Genomic DNA, 13,746 nt, shown 5'->3' with positions numbered 1-13,746 from the left:
TGTGGCCAAGCTCCTTGAATCGCCGAACTGCATCTGAGACTGTCATTTTTGGAACACCGAGCAGACGAACAATTTCACATTGATGCTTTCCTTGCCGGAATAGCTCCAACATTGCACAACATTTGTTCGACACCATTAAAAAAATAAAGAACTAACTCTTATTACATCGAAAGTACATCTACACGGGCAGGAAATCATGGAGAATTAAACAATAGTATGTAAATTGGTGACAGTAAAAAAGTTCAGGTGCAGCATTGCTACAAACTTTGTACGGGTTAATTATGATGTCAACATGATAATGTAGAAGTCTACAAAACTTATTTAAATGCTGATATTTTTGGTATCCATAATGCTATTCTCAAGCTTTGTTAACAAAACTTAGAACAGAACAACACTTTATTTACATAAACAGAATTTCATTTGATGATGATAAAGCCATTAAAATAAGTTCTTAGTTTAACACATTGAACGAAGACAATATATAAACTTATTTTTATTTTACATTTAAACACTACATAAACAGTTTAAGTATTTGTATTAAGCTAAATAACTGCCATAATTAATTGGGCTATTTTATGCTACAATTAATAATTAGAAATTAAGTAATTTGGTACTAGAGATAGATATTAGGCACCAGCTCTTATCAAAATTCATAATTGTAATAATATAATATTTGTTAAATAATTTAGAACAATGGAAGAAAAGAATTGGTCTGAAGCAGGAGTCAAACCCACAACCTCTGCTTACAGTGCACCAAATTACTTCATTTCTAATTATTAATTGTAGCATAAACTAGCCCAATTAATTATGGCAGTTGTTTGGTTTAATATTAATACATCAGGCTTTGGGATGTTTATGTATATATTTGTTGATAGTATTGATTATAGTTTATTACAAATGGATTAGAATAAAAATTTTGAATAAAAAAAATTATTACCTAGAATGATACAGAAGACCAGTCCAATGTAAAATCAAATTGTTTTCTATGGGTCAAAACACACCTGAATCTGTTACTGGTGTAGACGAAAAAACGATGATCGGAAACTTCGTTGTTCCGTTTTTCTACGTTCCGTTGCTTCTATTTTTCGTCTGAAGAAGAACTATTAAGTTCGAAAACATTCACGATTTTTTGTTTTTTCGTCTTTTCAACTACACCGGTAACAGGTTCAGGTGCATTTTGATTTCATCCTGGTGTTTTGTGGAAGTAGAAGTTTTCTATGGATATAATGAAGTGAAACAGCATAGATAAAAAAAAATGCAAATATAGTATAAAAAGTTCAAGGGTTAAGTTTATCTCGATGATTAGACCTAACAATCAGGCCCGCCGTAAGCAGGTGTGCACTGCATGCGGGCAGCACATCCAGGGGGCAGCAAATTGGTATTGCTGACAAGCTCAGCGTAGGTAGTCGTAGTTAAACAGGGGCGGCATAATCGGTATTGCACACAGGCATTCAAACAGCTAGCGGCGCTGCTGCTAACAATTTATTGAGAAATGATGCAAAGTGTAAATTTTTTTAGATAATATTTTGCATCCTTCTTAATGTTAATTTTATCTTCTATATTATATATATAATATTTCATTTTAAATTCAAAAAGCTAAGTAATGTTATTACAGAATCAGTTTTTGTTAACTCTGATTTATAGTTGCATGTCAGATTTGTCGTCATGACAATGAAATAGGCAATTTGCATATTTTATATAAAGCATAATATATTATGCTATTATTAAAAACTATTTCTAGATTGAATAAATATATAATAAGCATCCATTTATACATTTCCAACTATATAATATATAAAATACCATGTATTGCTTTACATACTGATTTATTATTTGACTATTATTAAGAAATTCTATTAGTTATGATAAAATTTGTAATATGTTATTTTATTCAGTTGTATTAGTTATTCAAAGCTGTTTTATTTCTCCAATAAAAATTAAAGATAGTTAAACATTTGCAACATATAAATTTCAGTTTATAAATTAAAATGATCAAATAATAATAATATATTGTTATGAATAATAATAAATTGTCATTAATAAAATTATATAGAATCTTAGATAAAAATGTAATCATTATTATATAACTCTTTTCTCATTTACTTTTTAAAGGATTTCTCTCTTGTAATAAACCATTTTGTCAACAGTTTTTAATGGTTTTATCCAAATTTGCTGGTTTTTTAACATTAATATTTATAAAAGAAAGAAACAAACAATATTGTTACGTAGAAATTTGTTTAATCTGACAAAATATTTTAAAAAGACTAACAAGTAAGCCAAAAATTTAATTGAGCATAATTAGTATGAAATAACATGGGTATTAGTAAATTTTTATTGTTTTCTTAATTATTATTGTTTTTAATAAACATTTTGTAAATTATATGATGTGAAAAAAATTATTATAAGCATACTTATTAGTAATTTCATAACTTCAGTATTTTAAAAATGTTATAACATTTTCAACGTATTGTACAGTATATTAATATTTGATATATTGAAATTCTATACTATTCTATAAATAAAACAGTATAAATTGTATTTTTTATTTTAATAATTTCAAAATTTTTATAAAAGTTTTTAACAATTTAGTAATATATACTCATTATCTTATCCAAAATATATTTTATAATACATTTAACATACCTTTGTCATCTATTACTCAAAGCAGTGGTCAGTTACTTATTTTTTTTATTTGTAGATTTTAATGAAAAAAGAGTTAAAAGGATTTTATTTCTATAATTTGAGCTATAACAGAAGTTTAATTGATTGAATATTTATTTGTCGCAATAGAAATCATTAACTGTTTTGAGTCTTACTGCTTAGTCAAAATCATTAATCATGATGTGAAGTAATTCAATTATTTTAGAATGTTTCATTAATTCATCATTAGAAATAATTTTTGATTTGATTTTATTATTAGATTTAAATCAATATTTATAGCTATCATAATTTATGTATTCATTTCATTAATTTTATTAATAACAATAAAAATAGTTTTAGGCTGCTTTCACACAATTCTGGTGTTTGTCTATATGTTCATTTTAGACATTTGGATTTCATTCAGTTATTGTCTGGATGTCTCCTTATACTGAGAATATCTCCTGGTTGAAAGTGAGCAGTCTCTCAAGTCCAGCACAGGAATAATGTGAACAGGGAAAGTTTCATGTAACTTTCTCAGTTAGAACTGACAAAATGTTATAGCTGCTTCCATCATCGTGGCTGAATGATGGAAGCAGCTATCACTCTTGGAATAAAATCCAGGAGGGTCCAAAATTTCTAGGAATTTTTGAGTGATCTGTGTTGGATATGTCAGGCTTCATTCTTCATTATCTGGATGTCTCATTATGAGCCTGATTGAACTGTGATAGGCTTGAAAAAAATACTCTCTTATTGCTCATAAGGTGGAAAGAGTAAAACAAACAAAAAAGTCACTCTAAACTATATTATTCTAAACAGTGCAGTACTACATGTTTCCCATGCTTTTCAATCTGGGATTTATTTTTAACAGCACCTTAATTTCCTTAGGCTTATTTAAAGATTGGGGTTTATTTGAATCCTGAAGTTTAATCTGGGAAATACAGCAAATGTCTAAATTTATTATGGAGTTTTATTTACACATTATTTCATTTTGATAAAGATAATTGATATGGTTTTTTTTAGAAAAAAATACTTGTAATTTCTAAAACAATCCTTTTTCTTATTCTCATATCTTTTTTTCACATTCCTGGTACTAAAAAGCATAAAATTGATCCCACTAAGTTATTGTCTCTTATCAAGCTTAACCCACCAGTGGCCAAGCGGTATTCGTTCCCTGAACACTGGGAGTTCAGTCGTGGTTTGCATCTCGCTCAGATGGGCTGGCCACGTGGAGTTTTCCGGGTTCTCTCCACATCTGTAACGCCTAAATATGTGCTAGTTTCCCTTAAAAAGACCTCTTGGAAGGCATCCCCCTAGGCAGATCGCCCAAGTGTTGCATTGCCATAACTAACTAAACAAACAAGAATTAAGTTACAGTCAGACATTAATCTTTCTACAGTGGGTTAGTCAGATATGGAGCTACCATGATGTAGTGGAGATAAACGTGGGAAATTTTTAAAGAATTTTTCCACGTGTTTTTCTCATTTCTGTTTCAAAAAAAATTTTTTTTAAACAGTTATGTCTAGTAAAGAAAAATCTTTCTTTATTGTCATATAATTACTTTTTTATGTGAACTTTTTTGCGGTAATTTTTGGCTAGTTTTTGGCGATATCTGCAAAATTTCTTTGCGGATGTAGATGTCATTCACCACTGTTACGTGATCGCCCTTGATGGATAAATCCATCGATCACTGCAGAGTGGTTAACCAATTATCATTTATTTTAGTTTAAGTATATGAATACTTATTGATTAACTTCTGACTCAGACTCCTGATCTTTTCTGTCAATATGTGCATCACAGAAGGATTAGTAAAAGATTATTGGCTAATGTATTATGATAGTTTCATATTTGGAGTAAGTCTGTAATAGCTTACTGTAACTGAAAAAAGTCCATGAACAATGAACAGGTTTATTTCAGGAGTTATTTCTTGTTTTGCCTGTCTGAAACAAAACCTGCAGGATTTTCTGAGATGGAAAATTTTAAATTAACTAATTAATTTGCTAAAATTACATTCCTTAAACAAGTGTGCTGTTACACTAAGATAATTGCTCTTCATTGCAATAAATAATAAATATACCTGTTTAAAAACAAAAATGGAAACTCTACCTATCCTATAAAATGTGAAGTCTTTCAAATAGTACTTTTTCTTCATATGTCTTATAAAAAAAATTATAGTAGTAGTACTTTTTTGAAGCCACACACTTAGCTCATCACCTGTTTCCACTATTCGAAAAATTTTTTGAAGTTTTTAGAAACAGTGAAAATCTGCTTAATCACATTTATTTGAATCTTCCAAACATCCTGAAATTTTTTCCTGCATTTTTATTTTTGGAAAGAGGAAAAAACCACAGAGGAGCAAGATCTAGCAAAAATGTTGTATATTGTACTGTTTAATGCTGTGTTTAATAAGAGATTGCTGTGCAAGGTGCAATGCATGGGACAATGCATTGTCATGGTGAATTTTTCACTCACCATTCTGATGCATGATGCAATGTTGGCCTTTTGCAATGGACTGCATCTCTCAAATGTGTGAAACATCACAATCATAAGGAAGTTGTGCACCAAGCACAATTCAGTAAAACTCAATTGATAAATTTTTTCAACATTATTGCAAATGTTGCAAACAGGTTAGCATGTGTATAAGAACAGAGCATTGTAATAAATAAACAATACAAGCAAAGGACATATGACTCATGGCACACACATGGTAGGTTCTAAGGTTAACCCCATGCCTAGCCACTTTCAACTGCATTGTTTAGTTCCAGACTTAGGCCACTAGACTGTATAATTTTTTGTCACATCTTGTATGAGCTTTTCTATTTTGAAAATGTTGCTACTAAAGTACAGTGCTACTAAAACAAATGAAAACAGTTGATGAGAATAGTCACTTCATTTCCCTCTATAACTATAGCTACTTTCATATCTCTCACAGTTATATTTTGAATAAATTTGTAATACAGTGGTACCTTATACATCAAACAACTAATTTTGAATGCTAAATTGGCAAAAATTTGCTTTGTGGTTCAAACTGCACATGCAGTAAAAAATGCACTTGAAGTGTAAATTCAATCTGTTATGTGCTATTGTGTGTTTGTCAATTCTTAACACTTTTTCTGCAATTTTTCTTCCTTGACAGATTTTGAGTGCCTGTATGTTTTGCATCCCTCAATTCAAAATTTTCTGAATGGAAGTTTTTAAATTACATTTGATGTTTTCAAAGTTAGGAGCTTCTTTCCCATACACATTATGAATTTCTCTTATTGTTTGTACAGCATTATATCCTTTCCAAAACTCATAAAACATAATATGCCAGATCTGAAGATATTTCAACTTGATTTTATTCAAACAAAATGTAATATAAAAGTTTAAATAAGCTTTTAAACAAAAAATACAATCTCACATTAGCACTAATGTGTTAACCCTAGATAACCAAACATTTGACTAATACACTACCCACCCATGCCAGTTTTGCAAATTCAAGATGTTCCCGTTGTGCTAATGCCACCTTACTCACAGTGCCGTCATAAATAGTAAAATGAGTTATCTGAAGGTGATAAGCACAGCTGTACACTTGTTACTTTTTGCAATTTGCTGTAATTGTTGTCTAACAGTCGAATGTTTCCTGATAATATGCAGAAGTTTGCATTAAAACCATAATCAGCCAATGTGAGTATTTTTGCGTTTTTCCTGCATTTTATTACTATTGACTAAAAGTGCAGCAAACAGACACAGAATTTGTACTTTCTGTCCATCTGAGAAACGCAGAATGACAAAGTACGTATGCAACTACTGCAACAAGGCTATTTGTGGAGAGCACACTTTTAACATTTGCCAAGAGTGCAAAATGCTAATTTTTACCACCTTTCTTTTTTTTAATTGAAATATTATAATACTTCACTTAAGATACATTAATTTGTTTGAAATAAATAAAGGAAATATAAAAATATACTTGTTTTTAATTTGTAGTCTGTGAGTCAAATGATTAATTACAGAGTAACACTGATTTAAGTTTAGTTATCTAGGGTTAAATTAAATCATACATCTATGTTAAGTAATATTAAGTATCTGTTAAAAATATGCCAGAACTTCTATTTAACCCAATATAACCTTTACTTATTAACCATGGTATCCAGGAAATGAGTGTAACAACAAAGCCTAAAATTAAGGTTTTAATATTGATGATTGAAATGAAAAAGGAACTTGTCATAAAATATGAAAGTAGTACACATGTGGCAAATCTGGTGGCCATGTTCAAGATGCTAAAGTTAACAGTGTACGACCATTTAATGCAATTATCATTTTATTATAGAGTATTTACATATTTATTGTGTTTGTGTTTTGATTTATTATTAGAGCATTTAATTCTGCTATTTTTACCTTAAATTATGTGTATTTGCTGTTTTAAGTTTACTGAAATTTATTATTGCTTTGGGTCCAGGAACTGATTAATTCACTTTCCATTACTTCTAATGGAAGAAAATTGATTTAGACTTTGAACAGTTCAAAGTACAAACTGAATGAATTAAATTCAAAGTATGAGGCACCACTGTTTCATGATTATTTGATTTGGATATTTAATGGATACTAATGAATGTCATTCGTTATAGTGGGAATTAGGATACAGGGAGTTCAGATTCTGGGATATGGCTATATATTTAAAATCAAATTATTTTATCTATATACTGTATTATGTAAAATATTAATATCTTTTTTTATCATTATTGGTTTCATTATTATTGTCATAAAAAATATACTGTAAATGCCTATCATAATGAATATTTTTCATATTATTTGAATATTTTATATATTACAGGTTTAAATACATTCAAGAATAGTTCTTCTGTTGTTGAGTTAGTGATGCTATTGTGTTCTCAAGAATGGCAGAATTCCCTACAAAAGCATGCAGGTTTAGCATTCATTGAATTGATAAATGAAGGAAGGTATGAAATATTTTAAAATTAAATTTGGTACAAAAATAACAGTAAATTTTTTATGAAAAAATTTTAGATATTTAATTAAAACAATTTTTTTATGTTTTATTGTATTTGAATATTTATTGTTCATTATTATTATTATTGTTATTGCTAATTAAAAGAAAAACTCTTCAAAAACTCTTTCTTAATTGCAATTATTAGATTTTATTTATAAAACTTTCTTTTAGTTATACATTTAATATATGAATTTCACTTCTATGTGGTTCTGTGAGATAGCTGTCACAATTTATGCCCCATTTTCTAGATCGTTAAAGGAATAAGAATAGTTCCTTTTGGTTACCATTGATCTACTCAGTTTGGAACAATCATAAAATCTCCAACAAGTCAATTTATTTTTTACAAAATTTAACAAATGAGACTCTTTTTGACATATTATGAAAACTAATATAAAAAATTCTGGAAGTAAAGATTGGCCTGGAATGGGACATGATCCACTGTTGACAGTTGATAATCTAGATTGGAGTCATTCAGGGGTTCCCAAACTTTCTTGACAGTCAATCTCTTCCAGGATTTGTTGATCTTTTATTGACCCCCCTCCCCTTCTTTTTTGCTAGTAGAGTTAATGATGATGATGATGTACATACTAGTTATCACCTTGTCAAAGTAAATTCTCTTACTAGGTGTTACAAAGTAAGTAGTTACAATGAACCATAGAATGATGCCAAAAGGAACTAGGATAAGCTTACAGTAGGCCTGCCAAGCCAGTAAGGTTTACAGGGAGAAATTAGAGTGAACCATAACTAGCATCTTATTCTAGCGATGACTGATTTATAAGCACTTGGCTTTAACATAAGCATACTCATTTCTGTGGAGAAAACAAAGATGACAGTTATACACTTGCAGCACAATACTTGCTTGGACATTTCCAAGGTTATCAAGGTCTATGTTGGCGAATTAGAAGACATATTCAAAAAATCTGCTAGTTTTCCTTGGTCATCGGTAGCAAACACAGTGTGGCCGCTGCATCAAAAACATATTTACCAACTCATGCGTGTGCGCACGTGCACACACATACACATGCACACCAAGTGCCTTAATGGAAAATGTTTAATAAGGGTTGTTGATTAGGAAAGAACAATTATACACAACAACCTTATTCCACAAATAATGCTTGAACATATAAGACAACAAGTTGCACAGCACATAGAAACACTAGATCACATGGTTCATCACTCATCAATAGTGCCTCAACAGTAGCCACTCAAGAAGATATACATGGCATAACAAGTATCAACATTAACATGACAGTTAAAACCAGTGACCCAATAGACACAGAATTAACACACTCACAAATTTATTTCAGAAACAAGAACTAAATATATGTTTAGATTCCACAGAAAGAGACTACAAATATACTGATCACACATCCTCTACACTAAATATACACATATTACAAAGGCATATTCAACAAGAATCAACACTTTCAAATATACAGCTTTTCAAACTTGCTTTATTTTTGAAGATTGGCTGTTAGAGCTTGTAAACGTGGGTAATTTTTTTTTTTTTTTGCTTCTAATGAAATATTTATTGCTAATTTTATAAATTAAAGATTTTTAGGAAGTTTTGAAAATTTTAAAGCTGCTTGAAACAAATACGTATTACGAATCTTAAAACAAGAAATATTAAAATGAAGAAATCCAGTAAATAGACAACAATTCAGAACATATTTTTAAAATGTTTGTTTATTTTCAAACGCATTTTCTTTTTATTATATGCATTTTGTCAGATGTGTAAAAAAGATGAAGTTGGCCATATTTTGACTGAAACCATTTTTTAAAATAATTGTTTAGCTACATGAATTATGCCATCTGTTCATAATTAAGTTGCCAAGTTTTGTGGATTTTTATGGAAAACTCCAATAAAAGCAGAAATTGAAGGAACAGCATATTCTTAAGCATTTATGGGAAATGATTAATACTAAATAAAATAAATTGCAAATGGATTTGAAGGGAAAAAATAATTTTTTTTTATAAAGGCTCTTGTCTTTATAAAAAAAATTGTTATCTATTTTACCTTTAAAGTTTCATATCTGTGTTATTTAGTCAAAAATAAGTAGTTTTTTCAAGTCTTTCTTAACTTTTTATCAATGTTTGACATTTACTGTATGTTTTTAGTGATTCTGTATGAGGATTTTTTTTTTACATTTATTTAAAACTGTATTGTTAAGCTTAATACTTTGTCAAACCTCAAAAATGTTTATTTGTACATGAAATTGCATTTTAATATATTTATTTTTAATTCATGAAAATGTAATGTGTTGTTTAGTTAAATGTTTTTCTTTTTAAAAGTTTAAAAAACAATTTTCCTTAATCTACTTTGAGCATAATTTAATACAAATTAATTCTTAACATAAATTAGTTCTCATCTGTTTTATAGGCGAGCAATTTGATAATCTTATAAGCCTATCATTATATTATTTAATATAAGTTAAATTCAACAGCTTCTTACGTTGATAGTTCGGCAAAAAAATTAAAGACATACCATTCTAATAAGAAAGAATATTAGATTTTTTAGAAGTGTAGAATAGTTTTAATATATGTTAAAAATTAAACAAAAATTGGTATTATATCTAGTGAGATGAATAGATTATATTTCTTCTTCCCTCAGAATTACGCTAATATAGTTTTTTTCCCTCCAGATTACTTTCTCATGCAATGAAAGATCATATAGTCAGAGTTGCAAATGAGGCAGAATTTATTTTAAATCGTATGAGAGCAGATGATGTTCTAAAACATGCTGAATTTGAGGTAAATAATTTGTTGTGTAATTCGTTAATAGTATAGTAGATTCCACTTATTGTAATCACAGATATTGTTATCAGTTGTTTAATGTTATCAGAATTAGCATATCCCAAACATAATAATAATAATAAATCTTAAAGTTAATTGTTTTAACATATCATTTTAGGGTCAGAGTCAATAAGACCAGAATTTCTTCTAATCGTAGTCTTATTTACTTACTCTGTTTAATGTTATCATTTGGTTATTGTTATTAGTGTTGGCAAATACCAAAGTGATTGCAATAAGCAGATTTTACTGTATTTATAATTATTTTACTTGTCTTAAACATTTCAATATCTAATTCATATTAAAGCTGTTGTGGATTTTAAAAATAATTTTTAAATTGATTATTATGAAAATAACATATAAAACTGATTATTGAAAAAATGGATGATGATAAAAATTTGAAATAACTTGACAAATGTATTAAAAATAATAAATGAATAATTTTTATTGATGAAGATTATTCAAAATTTTTTTTTCCTTTCTGACTTTTTCTATCAGTTAGATGTATATTGAAAATAAAAATATGGGTTTATGAAAGAAATGTCATTAAAGAACCGTTTTGAAAAAGTCAAATCTTAATTTCAGTTACAGTTGAAAAGTTGCTAAATATTTGTCAACTTTTAAACTGTTTGAAGATTTGTCACATGACTGTGTAGTACAATGTATTGTGCTGTTTTTGTGGGCAGTTGAGATTTAAATACTGTAATTTTACATATATTGTTCCAGTTAGAAGTTGTTTCATAATCTTTACTCACAATAAAACATATATAATGGAATAAAATAGTAAAAAAAATACATAAACTTTTAAAATTTTACTTCAATTTTTCATAAATAAATGTTTCAAGCTACATTAGTAGCTATGATCAAGTTCAAATATAGTTCAGATTGTTTCAAATATATTTGGAAACATTATTAACATCACAAATTATTCCATAACTCACAATGTTAATTTCTTGAAATCTATATTTAAATCTGATGATGGCCACTAATAACTGCTGAAAGTGCTTGTTTATTTAAAAATGATGCTGGATTTTATAGATTTGTGTGTTTATTTTTACTAGTTTATTCAATTATGAATGTTTTATATGAGTAAAGGATAAGAAACGACTTTCAACTGTAACAATATGTGATAAATTTCAGAATTTGAATCTAAAACTTTATATATTTGTTTTTCCTTATTCATGCTTATCAATTTCACTATCAGTCACAGTTATCTGTAATGAACAAAATTAAGGTTTCCTATATATCTGTGTTGTTGGTATCATACATTAAGCTAAATTACAGGAATTTCATTTTTTAATAATCATTCATTACTTTAAACAAATTTAAATATTTGACTTTATGCTTTATTATAATTCCTGAAAATAGTGAAGTAATTTATTTCTTGCTACATTTGTGAACAAGATAAGAACATGATAAAAAAAATAAAACAAAAAGATGACAACAATAATTGAGCAATATTATAATGTAAAATTTTTACAAATGATGATATTAAATCCAACAGAACATGACTTATAATGATCAATACTTGAATAGGTCTAAAGTCTCCTGTTCATAACAAAGAAAATATGTATATCTATGAAAATGAACTTTAAAATAAGTATTTAAAATAAATTTCATTATAATCTGATTGATAAAGTAGTGAGGAAAAAATTATTACATTATATAGTTGATGAAAATTTATGATGAAAATTTATGAAATTAAGATATTCTGTGCTTCATAATAATGTCATTTAAATTGTACCAAAATATTATATAACAACAATTTTTACAAAGAATCTTATTTTATGATGATGTAGACATTTGTATTGAGTTTAAAGAAAGAAAAAAAAATTCATAGATAAGACTAAAATAATTAAATAATTATTTGAAGAATAAGATTGAATAATTAAAAGATTGAACATTAACTGCATTTCAAACAAATTTAAATTTTAAATATTAAACAATTCATTTAGTATTATACCCATACCAAAATTGTAGGAACAGTAAGGTTTTTATTATATTTTTTTGAATACATGATATATTTATGATTTCAAACAGGAGAATAAGTTACATCACATTATAAAAAAGTAACAACATTTAGACTGGTTTATGTCCAAAAGCCTTCTCATAGTGGACAAACCTAAGTAACTTAGTTATAGAAACTTGATTCATAAAAGACTATTTTGTCATAACAAAATCAATAATTTGTTAGCCTATCTTTGACTTGGATAAGCTAAAACACACTATATGATATAGAATTCACAAAGATGTTTTTAAGGTATCCTATTTAGAAGTCCTATTCTGCCAAAATAGTTTTTCCAATTTCCTATTTGTATTATATTATTTATTTCTTGTTTATACTCTATAGCAGGGGTGGCCAACTTTTGTGTACATAAGATTTACTTTTTATCGTAAAAATGTCTCGCGATCGACTTGTTGTCGTAGGCATAGTCTAAGTGGCGAGGGAGGTGTGAAATACATACTATGTTTATACACTGTGCTTCAGTACGAGGTGCACTCCCGCGAGCTATGGGTAGATAAGGAAAATATATGTTCAAAACTATTTTTTATTTTTTAAATCATTTATTAAGTTTTCAAGATATAGGCTCATAAAGAAAATAAATTTCCAGACCCAACTTTTGATATTTGCAGTTACGAGTTCATTCCGTACAGGCGGCACCTAAAAAAATCGATTTTTCAACACTTTCAAGATAGATTTTTATTTACTTAAAATATAATTTAATTTTTTTTAATCAATTACAATGTATAAATTGTGGTACTATTTGTTCGTAAACTTGAAAAAGTTGTTATAAAACTGCACAGTACGGCTGATAATTTGATTATAAGATTTTACTTTCGCGATTTTTTTTTTTGGGCGAGAAAAATTTATCATGGAAGAATGATATAAGACTTTTAGATTTATTTTTTGCTAATCTATCAATAGCTCGGGGAGTGCTCTTTGTACTGAAACACCCTGTATATCTACCTACGTAAAAAACAACGTAATTATTTAACGGGCCAAAATACTCACGTCCGGGGGAATTAAAACAACATGAGTAATTATTAACAATATTTATTAATTCAAATTAGCTACTGATGAAGACAGATTTAGAATTTATTTTATTACGTTACATTAATGGGAGGACTGAGTTTGCACGTCTCTTACCAAGGAAACATAATTAGGTGTATATCCTGACAAAGATAATAATAATGATTCTTCAGTATGGGAATCAGTCCGGACAGAATGTTTAGTCTTCGTTAACTTTAAGTATGAAAATGCCAATTCACACAGGTATGTAGTTCCGAAACAGGAATAAATATATTTGCTACATTTGGTGATTCTGGGA

The 13,746-nt window shown here is 28.1% G+C and overlaps 1 protein-coding gene across 1 annotated transcript in view; it reads left to right on the top strand.

The window, feature by feature from the left end:
- Positions 1 to 13,746, top strand: part of rg (rugose) — a 209,974-nt gene that overhangs the window by 119,079 nt on the left and 77,149 nt on the right. Inside the window, exons 32-33 of the mRNA XM_067286654.1 lie at positions 7,451 to 7,577; positions 10,270 to 10,378. Of these exons, the coding sequence (XP_067142755.1) occupies positions 7,451 to 7,577; positions 10,270 to 10,378 (236 nt within the window). The remainder of the gene's footprint in view (positions 1 to 7,450; positions 7,578 to 10,269; positions 10,379 to 13,746) is intronic.

This window comes from Centruroides vittatus, unplaced genomic scaffold, assembly GCF_030686945.1.
Source record: "Centruroides vittatus isolate TY-2023 unplaced genomic scaffold, ASM3068694v2 scaffold_386, whole genome shotgun sequence".
Taxonomy (NCBI): Eukaryota; Metazoa; Arthropoda; class Arachnida; order Scorpiones; family Buthidae; genus Centruroides; species Centruroides vittatus.
Note: the sequence above shows the minus strand (reverse complement) of the source record. Positions and strands in the feature narration are given on the sequence as shown.